The 11,016-nt window shown below is 46.7% G+C and overlaps 1 protein-coding gene across 1 annotated transcript; it reads left to right on the top strand.

Moving 5' to 3' along the window:
• The first annotated feature begins 4,231 nt into the window (after positions 1-4,231).
• Positions 4,232-10,719, top strand: LOC140195942 (uncharacterized). The gene is made up of 2 exons (XM_072254633.1): positions 4,232-4,400; positions 8,958-10,719. Exon 2 carries the CDS (start codon positions 9,356-9,358, stop codon positions 10,292-10,294), a length of 939 nt encoding a protein of 312 aa, XP_072110734.1. The 5' UTR covers positions 4,232-4,400; positions 8,958-9,355; the 3' UTR covers positions 10,295-10,719.
• Positions 10,720-11,016: the final 297 nt, after the last annotated feature.

Here is an 11,016-nt window from a genome sequence, read left to right on the forward strand (position 1 = left end):
AAAGGTTTGTCATATGAGGAGTGTTTGATGGCACTGGGCTTCTGCTCACTGGAATTCAGAAGAATGAGGGGTGTAGTCGTTGAAACCTCTCACGTGTTTAAAGGTTTTGATACAGTGGATGTGGAGAGGATGTTTCCAATGGTGAGAGAGTCTAAGACCAGAGGACACAGCCTCAGAATAGAGAGGTGTCCTTTTAGAATGGAGCAGAAGGAACTTCTTCAATCAGAGAGTGGTGAATCTGTGAAATTCATTGCCACAGGTGTGAAGGTCAAGTCATTGGGTATACATAAGACAGAGGTTGACAGATTCTTGATTAGTCAGGGCCTGACGGGATGTGGGGAGAAGGATAGTGGATAATCCATGCTGAAATAGCGGAGCAGACTTAATGGACCAAGTGTCAACGACATACTGGGTAGGTTAATTGGACTTTGTAAAAAATTGTCCCAATGAGGGTTCAATTGGGGTGTTTGTTGGTTGGTGGGCACCACAGATCGATAGACACAAAGGAGGGACAGCTGGAAGACCCAGAGTCCTGAGTACACGGACCAGACCATGAACTGGAATGCGGACTTCACGGACCAGACCATGACAGCAGCCTCTTATGCGGCACCTTATTGAAGGCCTTTTGAAAATTCAAATAGACAACATCCACGTCCTCTCCCTTGTCAATCTTATTTGAGATTACCTCAAAAAATTCCAGTAGGTTGGTGAGGCAGGATCTACCCTTCATGAAACCATGCTGGCTTGGGCCTATCTTGTCCTGCACCTCGAGGTATTTCATAACTTCGTCCTTGAGGATCGACTCCAATAACTTTCTAACTACCAATGTTAGACTAATAGGTCTGTAATTATCTTTCTGCTGCCTCCCTCCTTTCTTAATCAGCGGAACTACACTTGCAACTTTCCAGTCCTGCTGGAAGATCATTTCCAATGCCTCCACAATCTCCAAAGTCACCTCCTTCAGAACCCATGGGTGCACCTCATCCGGTCTGGGAGACTTATCTGTTCTTAGTCCATTTAGCTTCCCAAGCACTTTCTCGCTAGTAATCTTGACTGTACCTAATTCTATTCCCTGAGACCTCTGGCTTTCAGGTATGTTGCTCTTGTCTTCCACTGTGAAGACTGATGCAAAATACTCATTTAGTTCCTCTGCCATCTCTTTGTTACCCATTATAATTTCTTCGCATCATTTTCAATTGGTCCTATATCTACCCATGTCACACTTTTACTCTTCATACGTTTAAAAATCTCTTAGTATCCTTTTTTATGTTGATTGGCAACTTCCTTTCATATTTCACCTTTTCTTTCCTAACGACCTTCTTAGGACCTTCTGTAAGTTTTTAAAAGTCATCCAGTCCTCAGTTTTCCCACTAATTTTTGTTTCCTTGCATGTCGTCTCTTTTGCTTTTATTTTAGCCTTAACCTGGCTTGTTAGCTACATTTGTGCCATTTTTCCATTCATGATTTTCTTTTTTCTTAGAATATATTTTTCCCGCACTTTCCTTATTTCTTGTAGGAATTTCATCCAATCCTGTTCTACCGTCCCTCCGTCTAGCTTACTTTTCCAATCGACTTGGGCTAGTTCCTCTCTCATACCACTGTAATTTCCTTTGTTCCACTGAAATATTGATACACCTGACACCAGCTTCTCCTTTTCAAATTTGAAACTGAACTCAATCATCTTATGATCACTACTTCCAAGGGGTTCCATTATTTCCAGCTCCCTAATCGCATCAGGCTCATTACACAGCACCCAATCCAAAACAGCCGATCCCCTGGTGGGCTTCTGGACAAGCTGCTCCAAAAAGCCATCCCATAGGCATTCTATAAACTCCCTCTCCTGAGATCCAGTACCTTCCTCACTTTCCCAATCCATTTTCATATTAAAATCCCCCATAATTATCTTGACATTTTCCTTTTGACATGCTTTTTCTATTTCCAGCTGTAACTTGTAGTCCACATCCCGGCTGCTGTTTGGAGGCCTGTATATAGCTGCTATTAGTGTCTGTTTACCCTTGCCATTTCTTAACTCGACCCATAAGGATTCTACCTCTTCTAATCCTATGACCCTTCTTCCTAGTGATTTGATATTGTTACTTACCATCAGGGCCACGCCACCCCCTTTACCTACCTTCCTATCTTTCCTATACACTGTGTATCCTTGGACATTCAGCTCTCAATCACAACCATCATTTAGCCGTGACTTGGTGATGGCCACAATGTCATATCTTTTAACCTGCAGCTGTACAACAAGATCATCCACTTTATTTCTAATGCTGCATGCATTTAACTACAATACATTTAGATCAGTATCTGTTACCAATTTTGCTATATTTCTATCACACGGCAAATTATCCTGTCTAATCTCCTGCCTGTCCTTCTTGCCACCTTTGCTGCACAATATCTTTGACTCATTTCTATTTTCCTCTTCCTCGACCTTAACACCCTGGTTTCTTTCCCCCGCCAACTTAGTTTAAACCTTCCCTAACAGCTATATTAAACAATCCCGCCAGGATATTAGTACCCTTTGAGTTCAGGTGTAACCCATCATTTTTGTATAAGTCATACCTCCCCCAAAATAGATCCCAATGATCCAAGTTTTTTGAAGCCCTGCCCCCTGCACCAGTTACTTAGCCACACATCTATCTGCTTAATTCTGCTATTCTTACCTTCATTAGAGCGTGGCTCAGGCAGTAATCCTGAGATTATTACTCTGGAGGTCCAGCTTTTCAATTTTCTTCCTCGCTCCCAGTAATCTTCCTTCAGGACCCCCTCTCTTTTTCTTTCTATGTCATTGGTACCAACGTACACCAAGACTTCTGGCTGCTCACCCTCTCTCCTCAGAATACTCTGGAACCGATGAGACATCCCATAACCTGGCACTAGGGAGGCAACACACCATATCTTGCACAAGGACTCCCAAGTCCCTTTGCTCCTCTGCATTTTGAATTCTCTCCCCATCTAAATAATAGACTGCCTGTTTATTTCTTCCACCAAAGTGCATGACCATACACTTTCTAGCATTGTATTTCATTTTCCACTTCTTTGCCCATTCCCCTAAACTATCTAAGCCTCTCTGCAGGCTCTCTGTTTCCTCAATCTACCCACTCCTCCACCTATCTTTGTATCATCGGCAAATTTATCCAAAAATCTATTAATACCATAGTCCAAATCGTTGACATACATAGTAAAAAGCAATGGTCCCAACACCGACCCCTGTGGAACTCCACTTGTAACTTGCAGCCAGCCAGAATAGGATCCCTTTATCCCCACTCTCTGTTTTTTGCCAACCAGCCAATGCTCCACCCACGCAAGTAACTTCCCTGTAATTCCATGGGCTCTTATCTTGCGAAGCAGCATCATCTGTGGCACCTTGTCAAAGGCCTTCTGAAAATCCAAGTTCACCACGTCTACTGCATCTCCTTGTAATTTCCCTGCAATCTCCTTGTAAATTACCCTGCTTGTAATTTCTTCAAAGGGTTGCAGTAGATTAGTCAGGAAGAATTTTCATTTCAGGAGACCATGCTGGCGTTGGCCCATCTTGTCATGTGCCTCCAGGTACTCCGTAATCTCATCTCTAACAATTAATTCCAACAAAGTCTCAACCACTGATGTCAGGCTTACAGATCTATAGTTTCCTTTCTGCTGCCTCCCACCCTTCTTAAGTAGTGAAGTAACATTTGCAATTTTCCTGTCATCCGGTACAATGCCAGAATTTATCGATTCTTGAAAGGTCTTCCTTAATGCCTCTGCAATCTCTCCAGCTACTTCCTTCAGAACCCAAGGGTGCATTCCATCAGGTCCAGGAGATTTATCCACCCTCAGACCATTAAGCTTCCTGAGCACCTTCTCAGTTGTAATTTTCACTGCACAAACTTCACTTCCCTGACACTCTTGAATGTCTGGTATACTGCAGACATCTTCCACCATGAAGACTGGTGCAAAGTACATATTCAGTTTCTCTGCCACCTCTGCGTCTCTCATTACAATATCTCCAGCGTCATTTTGTATTGGTCCTATATCTACCCTCAACTTGCTTTTACCCTTTAATCTTTTCCTTCTGAATGACCACCTTAAATTGTTTCTGCAAGTTTTTAAAAGCTCCCCAATCCTCTATCTTCCCACTAGCTCTGGCTTCCTTGTATGTCCTCTCTTTTGCTTTTACTTTTGCTCTGACTTCACTTGTCAGCCACCGTAGTGTCCTGCTTCCCTTTGAAAATCTGGTATGCATTTTCTATCTCCCATTGTAATTTGTAAGCCACATCGTTACAACCGTTTCGGCTTTCTCTACAACTCACATTAGGGTCTTTTTACACTCGCACTTCCTTAAGAACCCCCTTTTCACTGGGCATCTCGAGAGACACGACTTGTTCGCCGCTCGCTGACAACCACTGGACTCGGTGAGAAAATCACCTTTTTTTTCAAACTCCGTGCATCTCGGGTCAGTATGACTTGGGTCCCACTAAAACCGGGAATGTGGGATGTCTCAACCACCTGAACCCCGATCTGTGTGAATACTGTGTAAATACTGTCCCATGCAATTAGCAGTTGGCAGGAAATTACAGATCGCACACTGCATACAATTGTAAAGAAAATATATTTACAAATTTCAATGTTATCAAACAGTAGAAAAATAAAATAAAACGTCCATTACAGTTAACCCAGTCCAAATGTTCACGTGTTGGAGCTCAACTTGAGGTTGTCTTTAGCTCACACTGTGGACCCACGGTCAGCTTGAAAGTACACACCACCTTCCGAATGTCGCTCGAACAGACGGGCTCCCCCACGGGAGCATTGGTCCTTCCTGCTTGAAGCCATTCATCTGCATAAAGCAACTTGTGCAACAGGGACAGCATCCTCAGTCGTCGTCCTCCTCCTCCTCTTCCTCCTCCTCATCCTCATCCTCATCCTCATCCTCCTCCTCCTCCTTTTTTCGAGCTGTTTAGACACATCTAGGCGTATTACAGCCCTCCGCAGGATGGATAATTAATTATAGAACCTCAAGGAACTCAAATTCTCAAATACAACCTAGTCTCACGTATAAACTGAATGATAGACTCTTCAATAAGATGTTGATTCTCTTGATGGCCAAACAAAGATTGAATAGAAAACCAAAATAAATTTAAGCCAGATAGCCTCTCGAACAGCATGCTTCTTTCAATTTTGTATCGATTACAGCTCAGCAAAACATGCTGGACTGTCTCTGGACTACCACAGTCACATAATCCAGTAGGATATTTTCCTATTATCTTTAAATAATAGTTTAACCCACAATGCCCCAACCCAAGTCTTGTAAATTTCACCATATCTCTATGACTTAAAAGGTAACAGTCTGAGACCTTTTTAACTAGTGGGTGACTGGAAAAATAATGCCTGCCCCTTAATTCATTTTTCCAATCCTCCTGCCACTTCTTCTCTATACCTTTTTTTTAATCCTACTTTTCAATTCTGCTCTGCCTAGGGGAACTCTAATTTCTACCTGCCTGCTCTGTAAGGAAGACTTTGCAATGCCATCCACAATTTCATTTCCCTCCACCCCAGCATGCCCAGGTATCCATGAAAATCTAACTGCACAACCCATCTTCCCTACTCTAAACAACACTAAGAGAATCTTAATAACTATGTCAGGATGAGCTTTTGATTTATTCCCTTTTATAGACTCTAAGGCAGCAGCAGAATCCGAACAGATGATAACCCTACGTGGTCGAGAGTCTTCTATCCACCATAAGGCCCAGAGGATTGCTAATAATTCTGTTGCAAAGACAGAAACACCATCTGAAACCCGGTGACCAATCTTAACTCCAAGTTGAGACACATACATCCCAACTCCTGCCCTACTGCTCTCTGGGTCCACTGAGCCATCAGTAAAAATCTTCGGATAAGTTCCCCATTTATTATTTAAATATTCATTTGTGATCAATGCTGATGAAATTGTACTGCTTCCTTGAAGCTGAAAAAGGAGGACTAGGTCTACTCCTGGTTTTGGAAAGAGCCAAAAAGGGACGGGTGGCAGGCAAATTTGGTCAACTATGTCTTCCTCAGTCAGTTTCAATTTCACAGCCTAGTTATTAACCAAATCTAAAAATGGGTATTTTTTAATTTTACTTTGGCGCTCCGACTTCCCCTGCAAAAGACACTTTGATGGACAGCTGTGATTGAATCCATTTAGTTTTACCCAATACTGCAGGCCCAACTGAATTCGAATTAATTGCAGAGGCACTTCTCCCATCTCCATACATACTGCCGGGACTGATGTTGTTCTAAAAGCTCCACAACAGAGTCTAAGTGCTTTGGACTGCACAATGTCTAGTTTTCCAAGCACTGCCGCAGCAGCGGAACCATGAGCAATACAACCATAATCTATAACTGATCTAATCATAGCTAGATATATTAAGTACATAGTTTCCCACCCTGCTCCCCAGTCGCATCCAGCAATACTTCTCATAACATTTAAAACTTTCTCACACTTTCCAATTGCTTTATCTATATGCAGCCTCCAAGTAAGTCTTTCATCAAACCAGACACCTAAAAACTTGTATACCTTGACTCTTTCTAGTGGAGAATCATATAGACACAATTCACAATCAGGAATCTTTCTTCTAAAGCCAAAAATCATGTATTTGGACTTAGAAGCAGAAATCCTGAAACCCCATCTATTAACCCAGTTTTCAACTGACCTTAAAGCCTTTTGCACCTGCCTTAATATATACTTGATGTTTCTTCCTCTTTTCCAGATTGCAGCATCGTCTGCAAACAATGATTTGCCAAATCCTGTCCCTACCTGATCAAAGATATCATTTATCATGACATTAAAAAGAACTGGACCTTGTCTTCTCCCAGCTTCCACCAAAAACACCTCGACCCACACCAGTGACCATCAAAAGACTTCTCCACCCAGTTTTCTCTAGAACCTTCTCCCATTTCCACCATCCAGATTGGCTGACATGACATTCCTAAGTTCAACAACATAACCCCTTATCGTTAGCTCAAATCTAAACATGCTGAAAGCAGAGCAGACTGCTCGTACAGAACTGCTAAAATGAAATACCGACAGCTGCAGTAAAAATCTTATCCAGCGTGTTACACTTAGCTCTATTCACAGTGACTTAACACCTTCCGACCCTATGTCACCTCTTTCTAATGATTTGATTTCATTTTTTTACCAACACAGCAAATCCTCCCCCTCAGCCCTCCTGCCTATCCTTTCGATACAAAGTGTGTCATTGGACATTGAGTTCCCAGCGTTAATCTTTCAGCCATGATTCACTGATACCTACAACATCATACCTGCCAATCCGTAGCTGTGCTGCAAGTTCATCTACTTTATTTGGTATACTGCACAGATTCAGATATAACTTCAGTCCTGTATTCACCCTTTTTGATTTTGTTGCACCATGTTCAATATTTTGATTCCTAACTTCATCAGCAGTCTTACCAACATCCGCCTCCACAACCTGTCCACGATCTGTTCTGGCACTCTGGTTCTCCTGCAACTCTAGTTTAAACCCTTCTGTACAGCATTAACAAACCTTCCCACCAGGATATTAGTCCCCTCCAGTTCAGGTGCAAACCATCCCTTCTGTACAAGTCCCACCTTCCCTGGAACAGAGACCAATGATCCAAAAATCTTATGCCCTCTCTCCTTCACCAACTCCTTAGCCATATATTAAACTGAATAATCTTGCTAGTTCTAACCTCACTGGCATGTGACACAGGTAGCAATCCTGAGATCACAACCCTGGAGATCCTGCCCTTTAATGTAGCACCAAGCTCCCTGAACTCCCTTTGCAGAATCTCGTCCCTTGTCCAGCCCATGTCATTGGTACCTACATGGACCACGATTTCTGGCAGTTCATCCTCCCACATAAGAATACTGAGGACTCAATCTGAGATCTCTTGGACCCTGGCACCCGGGAGGCAACGTACTATCCAGGAATCCGATTCGACTGTACAGTAAAGCGTTGTGCTAACTACTGCTACCGTGCCGCCCTGACTATATATTGGGAAGACTGAAATTAACCCTCCAGTTTTCTGAACACCGCTCTTCACAGAATCTGTCTGAAAATAAACCAGATGATAATACATCACTTGATTCTTCGTTCACTTCAAAATGAGCTTCTGGTATATTCTCATCAGCTCTTAAAAAGACAAAAGAGACTGCAAGTACTGGAATCTGGAACATCCAAACAGAATGCTGTCAGAAAACAGCGAATCAAACCACATATGTGGAGGCAAATGGTAAAAGTCAATATCTTGGGTCAAGATCAGGTATCAACACTGAGCAGGAAGAGGAAGATTGCTGGTATATGGTAGTAAAGGGAGGGTCAGAGGGATAGGTTAAGAGGTGGAAACAGATGAGAAGGGGTGAAGGGCAGATGCAACTGGGTGAGGGAAGGGAAGGGAGGAGGGATCTGGAAATGGGATCAATGCAAGAAGAAAACTGGGTGGAGAAGTGAGCGGGTGTGAGGGAAGAGCACTGGAGTGTGGATACCTGAGGTAGGAAACTTTAACACTCATCATTGTTCTAGATTCCATAATCTGCTCATCACCTAAACAGAATATGAGATGATGTTCTTCCAATTTGACATTCTTCCTCTCTATGACGATGGAGGAGGCTGAGGACAGAGAGAATAGTGTGAGAGTGGGAAGGAGAATTAAAATGATAAGCAAATAGGAGCTGAAGATGGCTCTTGCAGTCTCCTAGTCTATGCTTGGTTTCTCCAGAGTAGAGCAGGCCACATGACAAGCACTGACTGCAGTAGACAGGCTGGAAAAGGTGCAGTCAAAGTGACTTCCGGGAAGGTGGCAGAGTGTTCCAATAGAGCGGCCTCCCGGGGCCAACCAAAGATGCACTTTTCTATTTAAAATGTGTTTTTTTATGAACATAAGTCTATACTGTACTCCAAGAACAATGAGTACAACAGACCCACCACATCCATGATCTGTTCATTTTTCAGAACCGTCGGCGGAGTGTCAAAGAATTCAATGGGCGATTCAGAGTACGGGGAAGCCAGTACTCAACTGGGAGAAGTGGAAGCCGGCGCTCATCCGGGTGCGGGGGAACCGGCGCTCGGACGGGTGAGGGGAAGGCAGCGCTCGGCCGGGTGAAGGGGAAGGCAGCGCCAGGCCGGGTGAAGGGGAAGGCAGCCCTCGTCCGGGTGAAGGGGAAGGCAGCGCTCGGCCAGGTGAAGGGGAAGGCAGCGCTCGGCCAGGTGAAGGAGAAGACAGAGCTCGGCCGGGTCAAGGGGAAGGCAGCGCTCGGCCGGGTGAAGGGGAAGGCAGCGTTCGGCTGGGTGCAGGGGAACCGGTGCTCGGCCGGGTGAAGGGGAAGCTGGGACTCGGCCAGGTGACAGAGATGCTGGAGATACCCAGGGTCGTAGGGAAGAAAGACAGAGCACGTCCGGGTGCAGGGAAACCCGGAGCTCGTCCGGGTGGAGGGGGACCCTGCGCTCAACCGGGTGACGGGGAGCCCTGTGTTCGTCCAGGTGACAGGGAGCCCTGCGCTGATCCGGGTGACGGGGAGCCCTGCGCTCGTCCGGGTGACGGAATGCCCTGCGCTCGTCCGGATGGAGGGGAGCCCTGTGCTGGTCCGGGTGACGGGGTGCCCTGCGCTGGTCCGGGTGATGGGGTGCCCAGCTTCCGGGTGACGGGGTGCCCAGCGCTCGTCCGGATGACAGGGAGCCCTGCGCTCGTCCGGGTGACAGGGAGCCCTGCGCTGATCCGGGTGACGGGGAGCTCTGCGCTGATCCGGGTGACGGGGAGCCCAGCGCTCGTCCGGGTGACAGGGAGCCCTGCGCTCGTCCGGGTGACGGGGAGCCCTGCGCTCGTCCGGGTGACGGGGAGCCCTGTGCTCGTCCGGGTGACGGAATGCCCTGCGCTCGTCCGGATGGAGGGGAGCCCTGCGCTGATCCGGGTGACGGGGAGCCCTGCGCTCGTCCGGGTGACGGAATGCCCTGCGCTGATCCGGGTGACGGGGAGCCCTGCGCTGGTCCGGGTGACGGGGAGCCCTGCGCTGGTCCGGGTGACGGGGTGCCCTGCGCTGGTCCGGGTGACGGGGAGCCCAGCGCTCGTCCGGGTGACAGGGAGCCCTGCGCTCGTCCGGGTGGAGGGGATCCCGGCACTCGTCCGGGTGACGGGGAGCCCTGCGCTCGTCCGGGTGACGGGGAGCCCTGCGCTCGTCCGGGTGGAGGGGATCCCAGCGCTCGTCCGGGTGACGGGGAGCCCTGCGCTCATCCGGGTGACGGAATGCCCTGCGCTCGTCCAGATGGAGGGGAGCCTCTGCTGGTCCGGGTGACAGGGAGCCCTGCGCTGATCCGGGTGACGGGGAGCACTGTGCTCATCCGGGTGTCGGGGAACCCGGCGCTCGTCCGGATGGAGGGAAAGTTGGAGCTACGCTATGTCTTAGGAAAGACTGCGCTTGGCCTGCTGATGTGGAAGCCGGCACTTATCCGGCCAAAGGGGAGGCCGGCTGAACAATGTGTGTGTTTCTTTTCTCTCTCTCGTTATTTTGAATGTATGTTATGCACTTGCGTCCCAGAGGAAAGCTGTCTCATTCAACTGTATCTATGTGTGGTCTGAATGATAATTAAACTTGATTTGATTTGAGATGAACCTCTTGCTCACCGGAAAGGGCTGTTGTGGCCCTGGGGCATTGGTGAGGGAGGAGAAGGTAAAGGGAGATGTTACACCTCTGCCAGGTAAAGGGAAACGTGCCAGTGGACTCAGAAGACTGGGTGGGAAGGGATGGGATAGGTAGATGAGGGAGTCATAAAGAGCAGAAACTTGTGATCCCTTTCAATAACCACATAGCTGAAAGTGTAGCAAGTGAGCTCACAGGAACACATGCAAACATTTTGGCCCCTGTGGTGGGAGAGGGGGAAATCATTGCCTTGCTGTTGCTTGTGTGTGGGAGGGAGAAGCTGGGGGCAGTTTGAGGTTCTAAGTTTTAACTCATTCATTCTTTGGGACTCTTTCTGTTTTTATGTGTGTTTGCGAAGAAAAAGAATTGCAGGATGA

Source organism: Mobula birostris, chromosome 4, assembly GCF_030028105.1.
Source record: "Mobula birostris isolate sMobBir1 chromosome 4, sMobBir1.hap1, whole genome shotgun sequence".
Taxonomy (NCBI): Eukaryota; Metazoa; Chordata; class Chondrichthyes; order Myliobatiformes; family Myliobatidae; genus Mobula; species Mobula birostris.

Excerpts from the sequence above, each read along its gene's own strand:
- LOC140195942 (XM_072254633.1), top strand. The coding sequence starts at position 9,356 with ATGCTGGAGATACCCAGGGTCGTAGGGAAGAAAGACAGAGCACGTCCG.